At 47.5% G+C, this 22,974-nt stretch overlaps 1 protein-coding gene across 1 annotated transcript; it reads left to right on the top strand.

The window, feature by feature from the left end:
* The first annotated feature begins 3,040 nt into the window (after nt 1–3,040).
* KCNA1 (potassium voltage-gated channel subfamily A member 1) lies at nt 3,041–4,528 on the top strand. Its single transcript, XM_065923406.1, has one exon. The coding sequence runs from the start codon at nt 3,041–3,043 to the stop codon at nt 4,526–4,528; it is 1,488 nt and encodes a 495-aa protein (XP_065779478.1).
* Nucleotides 4,529–22,974: the final 18,446 nt, after the last annotated feature.

Genomic DNA, 22,974 nt, shown 5'->3' with positions numbered 1-22,974 from the left:
CCTTCTCCAGGGGATCTTCCCCACCCAGGGATCAAACTAGGGTCTTCCCACACTGAAGGCAGATTCTTTACCATCTGAGCCACACAATATTTCAATGCAGAGCTTCGTGGTTCCCCCCCCCCCTCAATAATTATGCAATAAGGTGGAAAGGAAAGGAACTGCAGTCTTGGTCGGATACAGGAGTGTGTGTTTGGAAGGTGGGGAAAGAGCAGCGCTTAATTTGGAAAGGAGGGGTTTAACAGAACCTCATTGTTTGTAAAAGAAAAGCTGGGATACGCTCCTCCGGGGGAGTGGAAAGAGCGATACTTATTTTCTCTGAAAGGAAAGCTGGAGTTGGTGGGTGGGGAGCTTAACTAGTTTGGTCCCCAGGATTGATGCACCGCCTGGGTAAACCCGCAGAGGCTCCTGCCTCTCTCACTAGCCACAATAGAGCGGGGAGGATGCAATCTTTGGCTCTGATTAAAGGGGTGGGTGGTGTAGGCGGGAGGCGTGTAGGCTGGAGGCAGCGCGGTGGCTGCGGTGCGAACGGGTGGTCCCTAGGCAGCCGCGGAGCCAATCGGCGGCGACTCCGGGCGCTCGCAGCCTCCTTGGAGACCCGGCAGCAACTGAAATGCTCTAGCTGCTGGCTGCCTCCTCTCGCGCTGCAGGCGCCCAGGCTCAGCAGCGCCTTTGGGGGCGCAGCTGGAGCCGCACTCCGAGCGCCTCGCGCACGCCCCCGGCTCCCGCTCTCCCCCAGCGCCTCTGGGCGGACCCTTTCCCCGAGAAGTGGCCAGCCTCGCAAAGTGGCCCTGAGAACGCCCTAGGTCGGGAAAAGAGGCTTCGGGAAGGCAGACGTGGGTGGGAGGTGGGCAAGAGACTCGCTTCTCGGATTCATTCCAATAAGCACCAAGTTGGCAGACAAGCCCGTAAACCTAAGAAGCCTTTGGTTTCCCCTAAGTCACATTCTCGGTATTTCAGAATAGTCTGATGGCCAGCAAACTTCAACTCCCGTCGTAGGTCAAAGAGGGACACGCTCTTAGCACCACCGCCTCTCAGCAGCGCGACCGAGATCAAACCCGGGTGATTTCCCCAACTGCAGAGCCCAAGTCCGCATCTCCCCCCGAGGCCAGCGGGGACCGGCCGGGCCGGGCCTGCAGAGAGCCCCCCTGCGGGAGGGGCCCGACAGCGCGGCGAGACGCGGATCACCGCGGGGCTGCACAAACGCACGCCCATCCGAGGAGTTGTGCCAGGAACACAACCGTCTGCATTGCGTCGGACCTGAGCATTTCCAATGTGAAATTCCCGGGGAAGGTCGCGGCCGAGGAATGTGCGCGTGCGGGGCTGTGGACCAGAAGGGGAGGAGAACTGGTGGTCGGCTTTTCGGGGCCAGAGAAGGAAAAAGCAGTGCTGGCAAGGGTGGGAACTGAATGACAGCCACCCCCCACCCTCTGCCAAGCCACCCCCTCCTGTTTTCCATCTACCTCCTCGCTCCCGCCCTCCCCCGCCCTCCCCAGCCCACGCCCCGGTGGGCCAATCGCTGCTCCGCATTCCGGGCGCTTTCTCAGGTTTCTGCTGATCTAGCAGCGCCCAGAAATGGACCGAGGGGACCCGCGCCGCACGCACCCTGCCCCACTCGGAGCTGCGAACGCCTCCCAGCGCTCCGCGTAGCCTCGCCGAGGTCCGCGCGCGGGGGTGTGCTGGAGGCGGAGGGGGAGACCCGCGAGCCATGTAGATCCAGGCCCTAGCTCACTCGCCTTCGGGATCGAATCAAGGGCTCCCACGGTGCTGGGAGGGGGCGAAAGCGCTCCGTATCGTCATTCGCTTCGGAGCTCCGGAGAGGGTGGCATTTTGCTCTTCCGCTCCGCAGCCTCCGGAACTCCCCGCACACACAGAGACAGTGGCGTCTCCAGGCTGCCGGCCACGGGTGAGCATGGGGGTAGGGAATGGACATTTCCGCCGTAGCTGCCCAGTAAAGCAACTGGCCGACTGAAGGAAGCAGGACCAGGGGCTAGGGTGGCGCGCTGGCCCGGCGCCCCTCGGATGCTGCGGCGGCCGCGGCTCGCGCCCGGGTACCGCAAAGCCGACCTGCCTGCCGCATACCCACTCGGGCTCTCCGCCGACTCAGCACCTCCCCTGCGCCAAGTCGGCCGGCCAGGTAGGGGGGCTCCCCAGCTCGGGGCTGCAGAAGCGGGGCTCCGGGCGACGGGTGGGAGAAGCTGGGGGTTGGGGGTACGGAGATGCTGCCTGGATCCGGAGCTCCCCGCAGCGTCTCTCGGCGCTTTTCCGATCTCTAGTTTAACCGAGTTGTAAACACATTGGCGGTCGGGCATTGCATAGGGGAAAGTGGGGTGGAAGAGCCCCAAACTTGGATCTCGGGTGTCTGCGTGTGTCTGTCTGCGTGTCTGTGACAACCCTAGTCAAAGTCTTGTGCTTTCTGGGAAAAAAAAAAAAAAAAAAGCTAGAGGTCTGTGCTCTTCCGTGTCTGTGGGTCCGTCCCATGTGAACGCTTCCTGATCTTCTGCCCCGTATCACTTTCTATTTTTCTGCAGCGTCCATCGATGGCCCCGGTGGGAGCTTAGAAGGCGGCGGGCGAAGAGGGCTAGGAGGGGGGAAGAGCCAAGGAGAAGCAGAAAGGGTGGCGGGCGAGGGGGTCCGCTGAGCCGGCTCCGCACCGGGTCCTAGGAAGGCTCGCGGAGGGGAGGGGAGGCCGGGGTGACCCCGAAGCCATGGCCCGGTCCGCTAGGACGGCGCTGCGTTAAGGCACCTCGGAGCAGGAAGACACACCAACTCTCCCCTTCCCGCCCGGAAAAGCTGCACCGGGGCGGCAGGCGAGAAGGGATTCCAAACTGAGGAGCAGGCGGGGTGGAGGGGCGGGCCTCCAGGAGCCAAGTGGCTGACAATCTCCACCTGCCGGCTCGAAAGCCCCGCCCCTGGAGCGCCGGTGGGGAGGGCGCGCGGGTTCGCCACCCATTCCACCTCCCTCGCCCCTCCCCTCCCCGCCCCGGCCCGGTCCCCCGCCTCCCGCCTCCCGCCACCGTCTCCGCCCCCCACCACCTCCACCATGACGGTGATGTCCGGAGAGAACGTGGACGAGGCTTCGGCCGCCCCAGGCCACCCCCAGGACGGCAGCTACCCGCGGCCGGCCGAGCACGACGACCACGAATGCTGCGAGCGCGTGGTCATCAACATCTCCGGGCTGCGCTTCGAGACGCAGCTCAAGACGCTGGCGCAGTTCCCCAACACGCTGCTGGGCAACCCTAAGAAACGGATGCGCTACTTTGACCCGCTTCGGAACGAGTACTTCTTCGACCGCAACCGGCCCAGCTTCGACGCCATCCTCTACTACTACCAGTCTGGGGGCCGGCTGCGCCGGCCGGTCAACGTGCCGCTGGACATGTTCTCCGAGGAGATCAAGTTTTACGAGCTGGGCGAGGAGGCCATGGAGAAGTTCCGCGAGGACGAGGGCTTCATCAAGGAGGAGGAACGGCCCTTGCCGGAGAAGGAGTACCAGCGCCAGGTGTGGCTGCTCTTCGAGTACCCGGAGAGCTCGGGGCCCGCGCGGGTCATCGCCATCGTCTCCGTCATGGTCATCCTCATCTCCATTGTCATTTTCTGCCTGGAGACGCTGCCCGAGCTGAAGGACGAGAAGGACTTCCCGGGCGCCGTCCACCGCCTGGACAATACCACGGTGGTCTACAACGCCAACATCTTCACGGACCCCTTCTTCATCGTCGAGACGCTGTGCATCATCTGGTTCTCCTTCGAGCTGGTGGTGCGCTTCTTCGCCTGCCCCAGCAAGACGGACTTCTTCAAAAACATCATGAACTTCATCGACATCGTGGCCATCATCCCTTATTTCATCACCCTGGGCACCGAGATAGCAGAGCAGGAGGGGAACCAGAAGGGTGAGCAGGCCACCTCGCTGGCCATCCTCAGGGTCATCAGGTTGGTAAGGGTATTTAGGATCTTCAAACTCTCCCGCCACTCTAAGGGCTTGCAGATCCTGGGCCAGACCCTCAAGGCTAGTATGAGGGAGCTAGGGCTGCTCATCTTTTTCCTCTTCATCGGGGTCATACTGTTCTCTAGCGCAGTGTACTTTGCCGAGGCGGAAGAAGCTGAGTCGCACTTTTCCAGTATCCCTGATGCTTTCTGGTGGGCGGTGGTCTCCATGACCACCGTGGGATACGGTGACATGTACCCTGTGACAATTGGAGGCAAGATCGTGGGCTCCTTGTGTGCCATCGCTGGTGTGCTGACAATTGCCCTGCCCGTACCTGTCATTGTGTCCAATTTCAACTATTTCTACCACCGAGAAACTGAGGGGGAAGAGCAGGCTCAGTTGCTCCACGTTAGCGCCCCTAACTTAGCCTCTGACAGTGACCTCAGTCGGCGCAGCTCGTCCACTCTCAGCAAATCTGAATACATGGAGATCGAAGAGGATATGAATAATAGCATAGGCCACTTTAGACAGACCAATATCAGAACTGGCAATTGTACCACAGCTAACCAAAACTGCGTTAATAAGAGCAAGCTACTGACTGATGTTTAAAAAGCCAAGCAAAGAAACTTTTAAAAGCCCCCACTTAGCAGCTTGAAAGACTTAAAAAAAAACAAACCCCAAAAATCAAACCAAACCCCGAGTGACCAAAGTCACTCTCTGTAGATACTTTACTAAGTAAGCTTTGGACGTTCCACTGAACTGTCGATGCATTGTTGCATTGCCAGTGTTGGGCATTGCCAATGTTGGGGGTGGAAAACCCGAAGATTTCAGGAGCCATGAAAAAAAAAAAAAGAAATTATTTTCATTTTATTAAAAAAGTGGGAAAAGAAAGTGTATTTTCTAAAACTGGTTTAAAATCACTCAGTCCACGAACTAGTCAAGGTAAAATATAAGAATCACGTGCTTCCCATTTTTTAATTCTTGCTGGCTTCTTTAACTTTTTTTTTCATGTGACTGAATGAGAATCAGAGGATCGCTTAGAAATATCAAATGAAAATTTGCATGGGACTCTAATATGAAATCTTGGCAAACTGCACAACATATTTAAGACAGTGCATCAGATGTATGGTATGTAACATGATACACCAGCCAAAATGGGCAATGAACAGATGTTTTTATTTTGAGCCACCAAACTGCATATTCCAAGGTGAAAAAAAAAATTACTTAAGACTGGTTCACCAAGCACCTTAGAAATCTGATACTGGTCCTGGTTCTGTAGGGATTTTTCCCTCTGCCCCCATTCTTTTCTGATTCAAACTCTTCTCTAAGCAACAGTGATAACTGAATGCAATTCATTGATCCATCTGCAGTGCTGCTAAGATTCTGAACTGCAGATACACCCAAAGGGTCTTTTCTCACAAGTCCTGTACCCTGACCCCCATCCTCCAGAACTGGATGTAAGACCTTAGCCTCCTTGTTGCAAGAGAGCACAAATGGAACTAAGTATAAGCATGTTTGAATCTGATCCTAATTTATTTCATAATCGCATGCTGAGAACGTTAACTCAGACAATAGGGGATAAGCTTACTTAGGAATCGATTCTTCTACAAATAGATTCTTCTTCATTTGCATTCACCAAAAGTGCACTCCTTCATTTATTAACTCTTTTTATTAGTCAATAAAGTACTGTATTTAAGTACCTATGTTAGTCAGCTGGGAACAGTACTTTTCAGAGCTCCAAGCATGTTCTCTTATTCAGCATTATGGCCGATTTGATTAAGGTGTACCTTGAATTAATTAGTGCATGATTCAGTTAATGTAAAAACGTTAAAAAGTAATAAAAATTATAAGTTTGTGGGATGAAGGGCCCAAAAGAAATAGTGGGTGGGGGTGGGGGTGGGGAGCACTTAGTCAATTTTCCTGCCTTCGCTCAGGGAAATGTCAGGTTTCTGCGCAGAGTTAGGCAGAGAGGGGACCAATATGCCCATCCCTTCAAGGGAAGCTCAGTTGAAAAACAGAGTGATCAAGGTATATATAGCAACACCTAAGGACAAGTATTCTTTCTAGCTAGAGACAAACACAAGCAAAACCAACAAACAAAGGTGCAATACTGCATGTTTTTTTGGTGCATTCTTGAGATGTAAATTAAAAAAAAAAAAGTTTTTCCATTGTATGCACCCAAAGCCGAGCTGATTTCCTTTGGCAGTCCTGATTTGAAGTCTGTAGGGACTTCGGCTGTCCCCCTGAGGCTCCCTGAAGAAACTCAACCAATTGATTTAATAGTTGCTTAGTGCCTTTATCCTGTACCCACAGCGAACTGCAGAAAGTGCCTCCATTAACGCAGCTGAGAAGTTATGTAACAGAAAGGGAGGGAGGGAGGGTGGGGGCACAGAGATTTTGCTTTTCCTTTTGCCACTCTGACTGTCTCACTCCCCGCTGTGGGGCCACCACGCCATCCTGCACCTCGGACGGCACAGACCTGCGAAGATGCCCTCTGACCATCCACTGGACTCAGTCCCCTTGGCAGCCTGATGTGGGATGGAAACTGGGGCCCAAGACCCATCTTCCAACTGGACATACACCATAAACTGGTTTTCTTCCTCTTTTCCACCAGAAGCCAATATAAACTCGTGGGGAGTTTGTTTTCCACCAGGGGTCCCTCTGGACAAACAAGGCTTCCTCAGGTCCACCCTAGCGTCCTGGCATATTTCCTTCCTCCCCTCTGTCTGCGGCAGCACTTTGCCATCTCTGATGGTCTGAGCTTTGCAGGCATCACTGTGGATGTAGGCACACCCGGTTCAGAGCAACCTTTTGCCGGCCTTCCCTCCTGGCCCATCCCTCTTCAGCTATTCCCAAGGATGCTCCTATGAGAGTCCCACCTGGCGGTCAACTCGCAGGCTGAACATCTAACTTCTGTTGCCCCCTACACTCCATCCTGAGAACAGTGGGGACCCTATGCTTAGCTGACAGAGAGCCTCACCACCGGGGCCTCTGGAGGTCAGCAGCCGTCCATCGACGGGGAGGCACTCGTGGCTTTTTGAACGACCCGATGTGGGGACCCTCACTTTGCACTTAGCATGTGGCTGCCTGCCGCCCAACGCCTTTCATTCTTGTGCTGCTTCTTCCGGAAATACTCCCTGTGGCTCCACCCCTCCCCTTCACCTAGGACGGGCAGTGAGGCAGTAAACCAAGAAACTGGAGTTACACCCAGGCCTGCTGACTCTGTGAAAGAAAAGAACATGGATGTTTTCTTCTCCTGTGCGGCTTCTGTGAATCTGTAAGATGGACGTGGCACGCAGCAAGGAAGATGGAGGCCAAGAACTGCATGGCATCCGACCCTAGGGCACCCATCCTCCCCGGGGTGTTTCCTTGGAACTTGACTCATCCTGGCTTTTCCTCTTACCTGCTTCTAAATCTCCCACTGGGAAAAAAAATGCCAACCTCGTCCACCTCTCCCGGGGCTTATCTTGATCTTTTTATTTAGACTTTGAGATCTAAGACCCACCTCCCCCACCGCCAACTTGAAATGCTACACTCTGTCAACAGCAATAATCTGCCCGGTACTTGGGGGATGGGACAGAAAGTGAGAAAATGGGACCAGGACTGAAAAGATGCGCTTTGGCCGTGGGGTCCGCGTCTCACAGCCACAGGCTGCCCGGGCTGGGTCCTTCTGCACGTGTTACAGGGAACAGTGGTGCGTGCAGGGGACCTGGCCCCCCCCGGGACGGAGGAGCTGCCGGTAGGAGTGTGGGTGGTTTGGGGAAAACGAATGCTGCTTTTTTCATCTGTACGTAGCTCATCAAAACCAAGTGAGTAAGACTGGAGGACAGGGCTTGTCTGTGTCGCATCCGCATGCAAAGTTTGACCCAGCTCTTCCCCTTTGCACGGGGATGAGCTGAAGTGTTTCTTGTGGACCTGAAGGTGCACTTAACGAAACTGCCTATTACGGAGTGACTATCTTTTCAGTTTCTTCCCTTAGGTTTATCTTATCGGGTTTTTTTTTGTTGTTGTTTGTTTGGTTGGTTGGTTGTTTTTTTTTTTTAAGCTTTTTGTCCCCTTCCTAGGTCTTGAGCTTTCATGGCTCATGTCTTGAATACTGGTTTTCTCCAGAAGGGGGAAGACTGGTGACCTGCTCATAGCCATAGCTCAGCTCTTCCGGTGAATTGAGGCCCTAGTTTCATAGGGCAGCCGGGGAAGGGTTGGGTCACCCCTGGAGCTGTTAGGCAGCCCGGAATCTCCGAAGTGATTAACTCAGCTCGAGTGATCTGAATGAGAGAGACCAAAGACATCCGTTTCCTCAGATTCAAAGACAGAGAGTAGCCGGGAAAGCTGTGTTTTTTGCACCTCCTCTTTCCCTGCCCCTGTCTGTGCCCACAGCCCTCCCTCCCTACCCACTGGAGGAGTCAAATTCTAATTATCAGTTAAAACAGTTCATTGGGAGCTGTGTTAGTGGGTTAGCCTGGCAAAATCAAATCAACCAATAGCAGATTCTTCTCCTGGACTATGGCCAATGGACTGTAGTCATTTCTCTGAAATGAAATTCTGTGCTTGGTCGGATTCCCCAGTGGAGTCTGGACTCACTTGAGAAGACATAAAAGACAGTGCATGTGGATGGTGAGTGAGGCCTAGATTTCTTAAAGTAGAAATTTGGCTTAGTTCGTTGAGGGCCTTCTTCATGTTGTGTATAGTTACCGATCTTTCAAATGAGTTAACCTCTGAAGAGCCAGTGGGAATGGTTTCCTAACTCTCCCATTTAATAGAGGAGACCTCAAAACACATGCTTTTTGAAAACTGAGTTCCTTGTTTGGCAGATGAGATTGAATAAAAAGAGAAAAAGAATTCCCATTTTCTCCCAGCCACAGCTTCCTCCTGGGAGCCGGGAGGACTGGTGAGTGATAACCATCAAGAGGACACAATTGTTAGAACACCAACAGCAAAACAGCCATTTTATCTTTCCACTTTTCCAAGAAAGGGTGAAGTCTTTCGATATTTCTGTTCATTTTCAGAAGACACACACAAATTTTTAAACCTGACACAACCCAAGTGAGGGGGCACCTCCGGAGGTGATCCCTCATCACCTTGTGGTGTATTAGTGCTCGTATTTATATATGGAATTTCAGGGTATACGCGACTATGTCCAGCACGACTCAGGTAAACCTTAGAAGAATGTACGTTACTTACCCTTTTTGTAAAGACGCGAACAGGAGCTGAGTTGTTACCCACAACTGTTCCCGTTACCTTGGATCACTGTACGAACTCATTCAGGGTAGAGATGTCAAGTTTAGAAGTCTGGGGATCACATGCCGGTCTCTTTGCTCAGGCTAAAGGACCCTGGACTTTCTTGAGGAGTCCAGGTGTATGTGAGGGGAGCCCTCAGGACTCTTAGCTTTAGGGAGATTAGCCCTAGTTGCAGTGATTTTCATAGGGGCTAAGTAGGAGTTAATTTTTTTTATGACATGGGACTTCAAGGAGGAGGGAAAAGTTTTGCATCCAAATCAGAGAAGAAGAAATGGTGTGAGGAGAGAAAGCAAAATGAAACACAAACCCCCTTGTGAGGTATTCCAGGTTAAAGCTGTCTCCTTTCTAAAACCTACAGACACACCTCTCTTCTCTTTCCTGCACTGTTTAGAACTGTGTCATCAGCAGCTCTAAGTAGAAAGCATGGGCTTGATATGACATACCTCTAATCTTAAAAGTCTTACCAAGGTTAAAAATCCCAACGGAGTCGTCTTAATTTGAAGTGCACCATCAGGACAACAAACCACTTAAGCTTGAAAAAGCGCATTTCATTTCTTTGCGTTCGCTAGTTGCGGACACCTTGAGTTAATGACGTGTCTCATTTCACCTACTGTGCGTTTCCCCTGCCCTAATTGTCTCATAGGTCGGGTAGAGGACACTGAATGTTATGAATCGAGAACCTAATTGAAGCGCATAGTATCCATCTATGCAATTTTACTTGCTTCTGTCACTTTATGATCTGTTCATATTTGGCATCAATTAAAGATAATTTTTAAGGATCTTATCAAGGAATGTCTCGGCTGGTTCTTTGTTTCTTGTGTAACTGGGTTTCGGGAACTCTGTCTTGTGGGGTTCTCTTTAAATAACATGATGAATCCAACATACAGTTGAAGTTACCTCATTTTCTTGGAGGGCTTCCCAAGTAGCTCAGTTGGTAAGGAATCTGCCTGCAATGCAGGAGACCTGTGTTCAATCCCTGTGTTGGGAAGATCCCTTGGAGAAGGGAATGGAAACCCACTCCAGTACTCTTGCCTGGAGAATCCCATGGACAGAGAAGCCTGGCAGGCTATAGTCCATGGAATCGCAAAGTGTTGGACACGACTGTGTGACTTTCACTTTCATTTTCTTGGAAATTCATGAATTGTTATCTTCTGTACAAGGGAATGCACTGGAGTTGAATTTTGACAATAAATTCACCATTGGGTCTCAGGTAGGATCCCAAGGAGAGGCTGTCAGAATTTGATTTGTGCAAACAGCAGAAAGAAAAAAAAAATGAGGCCCAAGGGACTAAAGCAATTGATTAGATTTGCCTAAATTGTTTTTGATGTGAAACTGTATTCTTCATCCACAGCCCAAGCTTTTCAGGAAGGATAGTAGTGTGTGTATGTGTGTGTGTAATAGCACTGTGGTCTGACACCCAATACCTTTGTCAACTAAAAGGATGCACTACATGAGAGTTGCAAGTTGTTTTACTTGGGGCAAAATGAGGACTGCAGCCCGGGAGACAGCATCTCAGATAGCTCTGAGAGACTGCTCCAAAGAGGCAGTGGGGGGAGGTGAATATATAAGATTTTGGTGAAGGGACTTCACTGCAGTCAAGCACTTACTTCACAAAAGGTTTTTCTGCTAGTCACGGGGGAACTGATGTCATCATGAAGGGATTTAGTGCTTTTCTAGATGTGAGGAGATGCAAGGATTGGGATCCTAAAATCTGTTCCTGAAAATATCTAACTATCTAAAGACCTGTCCTGCCAGGTTCCCCGGAGCACCGAGTGCCTCACTCTCCATCCTGACCTCCCTTCAGGGCAGTCAACAGCTGCAGTAGCAGAGGGTTCAGTCTCCGCAGAGACAGATGGCAAGTGTCCTTGGCAAGCTGCAGTTTGTCTTTGACACCTTGATAGTTGCACTGTGCTGTTAGATGTGATTTTGATGGGGGGAAGACACAGTGATGCCTGGTTGTGCTTTACATATGCTTTTCCCTATAGTTCTATAACTCTTTCTTCCTGTTGTTTTATTTTATTGTTTATTTATTTATTTGGGGCTGCACTGGGTCTTTGTTGCTGTGTGTGGACTTTCTGTAGTTGTGGACAGCAGGGGCTCTGCCCTCTAGTTGGGATGTGAGGGCTTCTTACAGCAGTGGCTTCTCTTGCTGCGGAGCCCGGACTCTAGACCATGCGTTTCAGTGGTTGCAGCTCACCAGCCCTAGGGTACAGGCTCGGTAGTTGTGGTACATGGGGTTAGTTGCCCCATGGCATGTGGAATCTTCTCAGACCAGGGACTGAACACGTTTCCTGCGTTGGCAGGTGGATTCTCAACCACTGGACCACCAGAGAAGACCTCAGGGGGTTTATTTTTGGTATGTTTTTTATGACTCATTGGTACATTTTCTTCCTGAGATTTAAAAGTGCTCTTTTCTTCCTTGTGAATATCATATTTTATACAAAGCTCTTTGATGTCACAGAAAACAGCGTTCCGTGCCTTATGACAGGGTCTGCTTTGTGCTGAATGCCTGGGGTGGCTGCTGCAGTGTCTTAGAACTGCATTGCATCGTGCTTGGTTCATATTGTAAGACTGAGAGATGGATCTTGCTTTTGCTGTAGAGGTGGCTACTGAAAGTAGATCATGAGGCTGGACAAGCTGCCCATCATTTTTCTGTTGTGATTGGAAAACAGGCCATGCTGAGTTCGACAGAGAAAGGTAAGAAAGATCTGAAACCACATGAGTGGCAGTGGGTGAATGAGCATTCACAGCTCTGAGTGTACTTCACAAAGCTAAGCCTTGGAATGGTCTTCCTGAAGCAGAGGCAGACAGATCCAGGTAGCTGCAAGGGCAGGCCTGTGGCTGGAATTTATTGTCTATAGAGCTTCAAAATGACATCAGGTCAGCTTTAAGGGAGGCCAAGCAGCAGAGGGCTGATGCAATGTGAGCCCAATGTGGCGCTGGGGAGGGAAGCTGGCTGATGCTTTCTGCCCTCAGTCTAGACTGTGGAACCCTTCCAGGCCTGAGTGTGGAGGTAAGGTGAGCCCCCCTGGGGCTGGGCAGAGTGTGTCCCATTGCAAAATCCTAAGCAGAAGACTGATACTGAAGCTGAAGCTCCAATACTTTGGCCACCTGATGGGACGAGCCAACTCATTGGAAAAGATCCCGATGCTGGGCAAGATTGAGGATAGGAAGAGAAGAGGGAAACAGAAGGTGAGGTGGTTGGATGGCATCACTGACTCAATGGACATGAGTTTGAGCCAACTCCTGGAGATGGTGAAGGACAGGCAAGCCTGGCATGCTACGGTCCATGGAGTTGCAAGGGTCGGACACAACTTAACCACTTACAACAAAGCAGAAAAGACGGCATGGTCATGATGCAGAACTGGAAAGTAGTCCTTTGAACCAACTTAAAAACAGATAGTTGGGGAAAAAAAAACCAGATAATTGAAAAATTGTATTCAACTAATTGAATCCAACACACCATTGATTTTAAGATGTTTGATGTATTAATATTTGCAAGCCAGAGGGAACATTGACAATTATGACCTGCCATTGCATTGATGCATCTCAATTTTAGAGATGAAAAAATGTAAACAATACAGAAGGAATCAATATCAAATCACTATGTCCTACACTTGAAACTAATGTAATATTGTAAGTAAACTGTATTTCTTTTTTTAAATTAAAAAAAATTTTTTTTTTCTCTTGGTCCTTTGGGCTCACATTGATGGTAAATTTGCTGGAGTCATGTCTAAGTTTGTATGTAACTGAGCTTGAGCCCGAGGGAATCCTAAAGTACATCTTCCTAGCCATCCTGGCAGAAGCCAGGGCCATAAATTGGACCCACAAAGCCATTGAGTCCTGTTAGGTGCCAGCCAGTATATTTCTGGTCTTCCGACCCAATCTGGTCCATAGCAATCACTGTCTTTAAGAGAAATGGTACATTGGCAGTTTTCCTAAGACACCCAGCCTAATTTTCTAGTGTTATTAGGTGGGTTATCTCTGGTATGATTTAATTGTTCCCAGGATAGGGAGGCCTTTGGGCTTAGATGACCATATCAACTGTATTTCAATCAATTTGAAAAAAGAAAGGAATCTTTGAGTTGATGAAGTATGGGGGTTCAAATATGTGTTACCCTTTGTTTCCTGTAGATGTGGATTCTAAACCCATTAAATGTGGGAGTTTCCTGAACCCTGGCTAGAACCTTTGTTTGTGTGTATGTGAGCTCTGTCATGCCTGACTCTTGTGACTCCAGGGACTGTATCCCACCAGGCTCCTCTGTCCATGGGATTTTCTAGGCAAGAATGCTGGAGCAGGTTGCCGTTTCTTTCTCCAGGGATCTTCCCAACCCAGGGATGGAACCCATGTCTCTTAGGTCTCCTGCATTGGCAGATGGATTCTTTACTACTAGCGCCACATCTGCCTCACCTTAGACTTGTTCTGATACACTGTGGAGCCCCCTGTCCCCATGCAGTTTGGCATCCAGACATCATGTACCCAGCGGGTGCCTTTGATCTCATTATGTCTGGAGGGAGGTTTGCTCTTTCTCTGTCCTCCCTCGCCCCTTAATAGGAGGCCCTCTATTATGAGCCCTGCAGAACCTTCAGCAGCCCTCAGCATTCATCAAGTTAAAGGCAATCTGACACTCTCATTCCCCTTAAGCAGCTACTAGCAATCCCTTCCACGTTAATCACCTTGCTTTACTCGACTTGGTGAATTAGGTAGGGCTGATATTGCTACACATGTTTTACAGAGAAGGGGCATGCCTAGGGTCACGGGATGAAGGGAGATGGCCTAGGTTTTATGGGACTTCCCTGATGGCTCAGTGGGTAAAGAATCTGCCTGCAATGCAGGAGACACTGGAGACACTAGTTTGATCCCTGGGTCGGGAAGATCCCTTGAAGAAGGAAATGGCAACCCACTCCAGTATTCTTGCCTGGGAAATCCCATGGACAGAGGAGCCTGGTGGGCTACAGTCCATGGCGTCACAGAGTCAGACACGACTGAGTTTACTCGTGATCTGCCTAGGTTTACTCGTGATCCGCTGGCTGGTGTCTGGCACATAGTAGGACTCTGAGTGGTTATTCGCTGAGGAAAGCTGGAATGCGGAATGTCGCACATTAAGAAGCGAGCAGTGAACCATGCATAGGGACATGAGTTCTTTGAGTCTTTAAATTGCTCATGTCTAAAATGGAAATGTAACACCACATAGGATTGCTGGATTAAATGAGATAATACAGGTTGACACATTTGGTAAATTTCAATGTATTCTATAAACATGAGAAATTAGTAGGCGTGTTATTAATTAACATGATGAGAGGAGGTGCAGGGAGAGGAAGTGTACTTTAAAGGAAGACTCCAGGGGCTCAGATGCTCAATTAAAAGAAACAGTAGGATTGTGGAATTTGGAGACTTGAGGCAGAGGTGTTTTTAGTATGCATTTTCAGTACATCTGGCTTCCCTGGTGGCTCAGATGGTAAAGAATCTGCCTGCAATGCAGGAGACTCAGGATCAATCCCGGGGTCAGAAAGATCACCTTGAGAAGGGAATGGGTACCCACTCCAATATTCTTGCCTGGAGATTCCCATGGATAGAGGAGCCTGGCAGACTACAGTCCATGGGATTGAGAAGAGTCAGACATGACTGAGTGACTAACACACTTCAGTACATCCTACATGTAACACCAGGTAGGCAGCAGCCTGATGGAATACTGAGCCGCTATTTCTAGTTTCGTTTCTCCCTGCCTGTGACTTAATACTGTTTTACCTCTTCAGACTCCAAATATCAGGAGTAAACCACCATGGATAAGTTGAGGGACCAGAAGGCATCTTTAATAATTTACATCTCTCCTATTTGCCTCATTTCCCCCTTGTGCAAAATATTGCACCATTTGATTTTTTTCCTTTCCACCTGTGAATATTGAGAAATAAAGCAAGATGTTGTTTGCAGAGTTTTCTCATATGCTTGTTGCAGAGACGTTATATAAATATTAAAACTTATTCTTAACTTCACTTGCTAGAAATAACCCTCATGAGCATAAATGAGTCAATACAGACTTTTCTGGACTACCACCTTCTATGAAGAAGCTTATGAAATTTTATAAGTTATAGTATCTCTACAGTAATCCAGTTTTTCTTCATAACGCTGATTGCATAAAGGAGCTGTGATTTAAATAACAGTAGGACTTTATCTATTTCATTGTAATTAAGTAACGGAGTTGAGTATCTGTGAGAGCCTTTGGTTAATGAAACATTTTTCTAGAGAGTAACATTCAGGACCTGGGTTGAGTTCTCTAACCACTTATGGTTTTTTAAAAATAGATTTGACATGGCCTGTTCACGTTTGCTCATTTGCTGTAACAGTGTGTTCTCCCTTGTCTGAAGTGCTGAGCATTAAATGCATTTTAGGAACATTTCTAGAGAAACTAATTCCAGTTCAAATGTATTTTTTTTTCAGAATTGAAATCAGAGAATGATGGGTGAGTAGGTGCTTAAGCTTAGGATAATTTAAGTTTTGAGCTCAGGGCCAAATCCAACTTCTATTAAAAATGGTTATTCTTCAACTCTTGAGTTCAGGGTGTTCAGAAATCCAGGATACTTTAATTATCCCTACAGTGATTTTTTTTTTTTTTCATTCTGTACAGTATCATTAATTCACTGTTTCAGAAAGGGAGTAATTTTAAGTGAATTTCCAAGAGAATCTCTCTGAGACTAAGATTCTCCCTACTAAGTGTTTTCTCTTCATTAACAGGCAAAACTTTTTTAATCTTAGAGAACTTTGCATATACGTTAGTCCTGGAAGAAGGGACAGCCAGTTCAGTTTTTGAAAGATCACAGGAGATTGGTTTATCATTGAAAGATGTTTCTAATTAAGATGGAAGAGCTTTCCTTATAGTTGCTGGAGGATGAAGCTCACATTAGTTGGCAGCTTATCTTCAGTGGATAAAGATCAGTACTCTAAACATCACTTAATCACAATGCTAGTAATTTAAAAAAAACAGAGTGATGTAACTTTGTGCTGTGTGTTTAATCACTCAGTAGCATCCTACTCTTTGTAACCCCCTGGACGGTAGCCCACCAGGCTCCTCTGTCCATGGGATTTCCCAGGCAAGAATACTGGAGTGAATTGCCATTCCCTTCTCCAGGAGATCTTCCCGACCCAGGGATCGAACCCAGGTCTCCTGCACTGTGAGAGGATTCTTTACTGTCTGAGCTACCAGGGAAGCCCTAATGAATAACATGTGGCAAGAAAAACGTTTGTCCACTGCAAGAAATTCCAAGCAGTGCCTCAGGGCCGTGTTTCAAGGCAGTGATGCTATGGGATGAGAGAAAGGAGATTGGTTAGCATGAAGAAGTCAACTACTTGACTTTATCATTCTCAAGGGTTTGCAGCGAAAGCATAACGGGTAAACAGAGAACAAAGGTGTTTTAGCTGCCTGAAGAAGAAGTTTGGTTTAGGATAACTTTCAGGTCTGTAGTTTTAAGATGGATGATCAGCAAACAGGCTGATATTGAAGAGATCAGAGACCTCGGCTCATCTACTGTACAATACACAGTGTCTTAGTCACGCCTTAATTACCCGTGGTTATTATGGTAACTGAAGTAATGGCTCATAAGTTAATGTGATGGACTATTATGCTCTTTTAAAAAAGCCATATAAATCGTCTCATAGGTCAATTTAATGAGCTCACATTCAGCCAAGCTGTGTTGGAAATGGCGTTGGACTCTGCACTAAATTATCCAGGAAGCTTGCTGGTGTTCAGTAAGAGAGAGTTTTTGTTATCACAGTTTATTCAGAGTCTTACAGAGAAGAGTAGAAATTCACTACATGCCTTTAGGATAGGGTCTTGAGAATTCTCAGAACTCTAGGGTTCAAAACTAAAGAACAGCATGTCTGTAGGTCCCAAACCTACATATCAAATTAAAGAGAAAATGATACAAAATGATTTTTAAAAGACAAAGTCTTGTAAAATGAGCAAAGGCAGCCATATTTCATTTAAATGTGTTTCCTTTACACCTGATGATTTTATTTTAGGTGTCATTTCCACCATTCACGTGTAATACAATCACTCTGTGAATGGAAATTCTAAATTTCTCAGCCTGTTACAGCAATTCCCAAACTCTCTGGCTAGGCTGACATTTAATTCTCATTGTACTGACATCAACCCCCCAGTTCGGTAGACATAGTAGTTGAGATTCTTAACAAAAATTGTTGTTCTGGTTGCTTTCTCCTCTGGGGAAGAATCTTTTTTTTTTTTTTAATTGTAGACATTCTGTTTTTAATTTTTTTAACTTTTTATTTTGCATTGGAGTATAGCTGATGAACAATGTTGTGATGGTTTCAGGTGAACAGAGAATGGACTCAGCCATACACAAACATGGATCCATTCTCTGGGGAAGAATTTTTATTGTGGTTTCCTCTGACAGGGATTGTGATTTTTGTTAGAGTAACTCATTGATAATTGAATTCCCTCCCAAGACCTGAAGCCTGGACACTTCCAGAAAATGCATTTTTTTTTCCATCTGTTCTGCTCGATACCGGATTAGTACATTTCCCACATATATCCCTGTTTCTTGGAATGGTCAGATGTCAGCAGTTAATTTAGGTGGAAAATTGTTGTTCATATTCTTGGACCATCTGGGGTTTGATATGATGGAGCATCGTCTCTTGGACTGATGATTGGACACATTCGGGTATTTCTTTGAGAGCATTAAAAGGTGTTTTATTGGCTCTTCAGTGTGTGCACATTTCAAGATTAAAAGGGGGAAAGGGACAAGTGCTCGGGCCTGGTGCACTAGGAAGACCCAGAGGAATCGGGTGGAGAGGGAGGTGGGAGGGGGGATCGGGATGGGGAATATGTGTAACTCTATGGCTGATTCATGTCGATGTATGACAAAACCCACTGAAATGTTGTGAAGTAATTAGCCTCCAACTAATAAAAAAAAATAAAAAATAAAGATTAAATTAAGTCTGAAAAAAAAATAAATAAAAGGGGGAAAGGGGACCAGGCACTTAACTTGAAGATGGAGAAATAAGACTCTATAAAAACAAGTGCTGCTGGAAAGACCTATGGAATTGGAAATCATATGTCGGGTATATTTTGTCTCTTGCTTATGCTATTGAAAGTCTGTACATTATTTATTTGGGGGCCCTGCTATCTGTATCACCAATAAGATGCCTTTCCCTGACCCCAGCTCACACATATGTATGTACACATACAAAAACACACATGTACACAGCCACCTCTATGCTCTGACCTCTGCTCATCTACCTGTCCATGAATCTGCAAGTGTCACCTGTGCTATAGGGCAGGTATGTTTTAGTTCAAATAGGGAAGCCCCTTTCAATTGATTCTAAACATTTGTCATCATTCTCTTGTAATTAAGCAAAAAAAATCATAAAGATATCATAATAAGGTTTTCCATTTTGCAGTTAAAGAACTTCCGTTTAAATAAAAAGAAAAAAAGTAGTGAAAAAGCCAAACAACGGGAGTTGAAGTTCCCATAATATTTTCCTTTGGGCTCTGGGTGTTTACCCCAGTGAGAGCAGGGAGGGTGGCCCTGACGCTTTGCTGCCTGGGTTTACACTCTATCACTCCAGGCACAGCTCAGGAGCTCGGGGGTGGGCAGTGGCCTGGGGTGGATTGTACACCTGTGGTTCCCTGTAGGGCTAGTGAAAGTGAAAGGCACTCAGTTGTGTCCGACTCTTTGCAACCCCATAGACTGTATAGTTCATGGAATTCTCCAGGCCAGAATACTGCAGTGGGTATAGCTGTTACCTTCTCCAGGGAATCATCCCAACCTGGGGATCAAAGCCAGGTCTCCCACATTGCAGGCGGATTCCTCACCACCTGAGCTACCAGGAAATCCCCTGTAGGGCTAGAGATGTGGTCATCGCCAGACACTGGTCTCTTCCTGCCATTTCCTGCTATGTTAAATTTAAAAAGTCTGTATTTTCTGTTGAGTGGTGAGCTGAGGAAGTGACATTCCTCGGTGGAACACTAGGCTGAAAGCTTTAGGTTATGGCCTTGGATTTGAAGAATTTGCGTTTGTGGGCCCAGGGCATGAGTCTTTACTACACTTAAGTCTTTGTGTGCGGATTTATAAATACAGGTGACAACAAGACGGTCTATCTCAGTGATGCTATTTAGCTGGCTCGAAAATGCCAAAGTATTTTGATACTTTTTGGACAGGGGTGTTTTACCCCCCACCAAGCCTGGCAACACTTCTCAAATTTGGAAGATGGAAGACTTGTCATAAATGAATGAAAATTTAAGTGATATAGTAACACATGAAAGGTGTATACAGTGTCAGTATTATTTCAACTCAAGCCTTAGTGAGCTTGAAACTTCTAGCTTTGTGTAAACTCTAAATGTGCACTTTTATTTATTCCATGTACAAATACCACATAATTCTATGGTGTCTTAGTTAAAGGGGAAATGTAGTAAGTGTCTTTTATGTCCTTTGCAATCTATAAGGAACTTTGTCATATGTTATTCTATTTGACTCTTACGACAGCTTCTTGGGGTGGCAGGTGAGGTATAGATATTTCTTTCCAGTTGTAGGTTGAGTCCATTGAGATGTCTGAGATGGAGAAGATGTGCAAGAAGGTGTTGGGGGGTGTGATCTCCGTTATACCTGAAGGGAGACAGGGATGAATGGGGAGAAGTCATGCTGTATCTCAGGCATGACAGAAGCCCAGCTGTGCCTGCAGGATGCTCTGAGGCTGGGCTGGCCCTTCAGAGCTGTCCTGGGTTGAAGCCTGGGAACCAGGGCTTGACACGTTCTTGTTGGCCCATCTGTGGACGAGGCTGCCCTGGGAAGGAGTGTGACCTTGGCTGAGGTAACTCTCTTCATCAGAGAGGCAATTCCCAGAGGGCTGATGGCTGAGTGCTCTCCTGGGAGCTGGAGAAAAGAGTGCTCTAGGCATGAAGAGCTGGGGGGACTTCCCCAATGGCTCAGCAGGTAAAGAATCCACCTGCCAATGCAAGAGACGCAGGAGACATGGGTTCTATTCCTGAGTCGGGAAGATCCCCCGGAGAAGGACCTGGCAACACACTCCAGTATTCTTGCCTAGAGAATCCCATGGACACAGAAGCCTGGTGGGCTATAGTCCATGGGATGCAAAGAGTGGGACCTGAATGAGCGACGAAGCACAGCAGCAACAGGCACAAAATGGGCTTAGTTGTTACATCACTACAAGAGGTGGGGGTAATCAGCTCGCCTGTGGCCAGAGGGGAGGCTCTCAGAGGGAGAAAGACGAACAGTAGAGCAAAGGAACATTTTAAGGAGGGTTGTCAGTTTCTAATGATCACAAGTTGACAGCAGCTGATAGATTGACTTGTTAAATGGACAGAGTGCTCGGAGGCCCCTGGAGATGCTCCTTCCTAATGCATGCTAGCAGGCATCTTCCAGACTGGCCTGAGCTCTCCTGTATGGATCGAGTTCAATTATTAATCAGGAGGGCTGGGGGATGCTGCCTAATGGCATGGGCTGGGTAATTACGCGCCTTTGTAATGTATGTTCAGAGTGCAGGGTCGGATGGTATCGACGTGGACTGCTCCTTTCTTTGGCTGCACACCTCGGGGGTGTTGATGCTTTGAGGTCCCAGTGAAATGCACCAAACCGCTTGTGCAGCTTAATGCATCTGAATGACATTAGCGCTTCCTCTGAATGTGTCACACAGATGATAAAGATGTGCCTGGAAGGGAGCTGGTGGGAAGGGGGCTTTTAAAAGGAAACTCTCAGACCTTGTGGCCCTATCACCCTGCCCCTAAGTGTTTTTGTGGCCGGTTTAGAGCTCCTCGGCATGGAGTTCGTACACCTGCATGCTTGTTAAGAGAGGGAGCTTGACTTTGAGTCCAGAAACAACAGGATTCCTTAGATTTTTCATGTGAATAGGATCTCAGAGAAACTAATTGTTTGGGCGGTGTTGCACTTGGATCTGAATTAAAAAAAAAAAAAAAGAAAAACCTGTAGGCTATGTGATTAATGGTAATTCTTATGACTCCATGTCTTGAACCTGCTAGCAGGAAATTTACATTTGCTAGAAGTCCAGCTTGTTGCAGGGCTTCCCAGGTGGCACTCATGCTGAAGAACCCTATTGCCAATGCAAGAGACATGAGACCCGGGTTCGATCCCTGGGTTGGGAAGATGCCCTGGAGGAAGGCATGGTGACCCACTCCAGTATTCTTGCCTGGGGAATCTCATGGACAGAGGAGCCTGGATGCAGGCTATAGTCTACAGGGTCACAAAGAGTCAGACATGACTGAAACAAATTGGCATGCCCGTTCACCAGCTTGTTGCACCAGAAACAGGTCTGGTCCACAATAGATCTGAAACTCTTGGGAGAACAATTATGACTCTCCAAACTTGTGTTGTTCTGTTGTATTGAACCACAATTGCATCAGAAATCTAGAGTTTAGATTTTGAATACTGTCTATGTGAGTCTGGGTGTCCCTTTTGCAGTGTCTTTGCTATTTTACTTACTTTTTATTCTTACTTCTTACATTAAAAATTTCTAGCCACCAATTAAAAAAAAAAAGTATAACCACATTTCAGATCAGACTCTTCTAGAAAAGTAGCCTAATGGGAAAAGCTGAGTTGGAACAGAAAAGTCAATTTTTTTCTGGCACTAGAAACATCATAGCTGTCATCCCATTCTTCTAGGAAAATGATCAAGTCTCCCCAGATGGATTCCTTTCTCTCAAAGATAACAAAATCTAAAGGACTGTAAATGATGAGGTCATTAACATCTCTGTGTTCTCTGGTGAAGAAGGTAGCGAACTCAATAGACATAAGGAATTTAGAGATAGATTGTGCTTAGTTGCTTTGCGAGCCCATGGACTGTAGCCTAGGATCTAGGTTGGGATCTTCCCAACCTAGAAATTGAACCCAGGCCTTCTATATTGCCCTTGGATTTTTTACCATCTGAGTCACCAGGGAAGTCCAGGGATAGATTAGATTTTGCAAATAACAGTATTTGCACCTCTCTAAGACTCTACTGGCTTAGTGGTAAAGAATCGGAGTGACAGTGTGGAGGATATGGGTTCAATCCCAGGGTCGGGAAGATTACCTGGAGGAGGAAATGGCAACCCATGGACAGAGGAGGCTGGCAGGCTACATTCCATGAGGTCACAAAGAATTGGAAATGACTGAGGGACTGAGCAGCCAAGACTCTACTGATCCATCCATGGATATTTGCAGGGCTGTGAGGCTCTGAGTTACCTGCCCTCTTGCTGAACTCCCTTGTGATTAACACCATATACGTGTAAGGAGGTGTAAGAGGAATAGGTGATGATCATTTTCCTTTATGCAAAATGCACAGATTCCTGTAGGGAGCAGATCTTACCCTGGACTTCATCATTACCAAGCCCTGCTCATCCGGGATGACTATTCTGAACAGCACAGCTTCCACTTAAAATGTCCATGCACCCACACTTATGGATGGAATAATAGGGGAGCTCTTATATACATGGTTGCTTATATATTTTATTTGTCTCAGGCCACATAAAAACTAGGATCTTGAACACAAACTCCAAGGGCGATCCCGAACATGTTGAAGGATCTGGGTTTGCATCGGCTGGAGTTAGTTGGGCTTTCCAGGTGGCGCTAATGGTAAAGAACCTGCCTGCCAATACAGGAGACACAGGAGACCTGTTTTGATTTCTGGGTCAGGAAGATCCTCTAGAAGAGGAAACCCACTCCAGTATTCTTGCCTGGAGAATCCCACGGACCGAGAACACTGGCAGGCTACAGTCCATAGGGTCGCAAAGAGTTGGACACAACTGAAGTGACTTAGTACGCAGGCACAGAGTTAAGTTATATTTTGTTAG

The sequence above is a fragment of the Muntiacus reevesi genome, chromosome 1 (assembly GCF_963930625.1).
Source record: "Muntiacus reevesi chromosome 1, mMunRee1.1, whole genome shotgun sequence".
Classification (NCBI taxonomy): domain Eukaryota; kingdom Metazoa; phylum Chordata; class Mammalia; order Artiodactyla; family Cervidae; genus Muntiacus; species Muntiacus reevesi.
The sequence above is the reverse complement of the archived record's forward strand: the minus strand, read 5'-3'. Positions and strand labels throughout refer to the sequence as shown.

Bases quoted from the DNA above. Each gene is read 5' to 3' on its own strand.
- KCNA1 (XM_065923406.1), top strand. From the start codon at position 3,041: ATGACGGTGATGTCCGGAGAGAACGTGGACGAGGCTTCGGCCGCCCCA.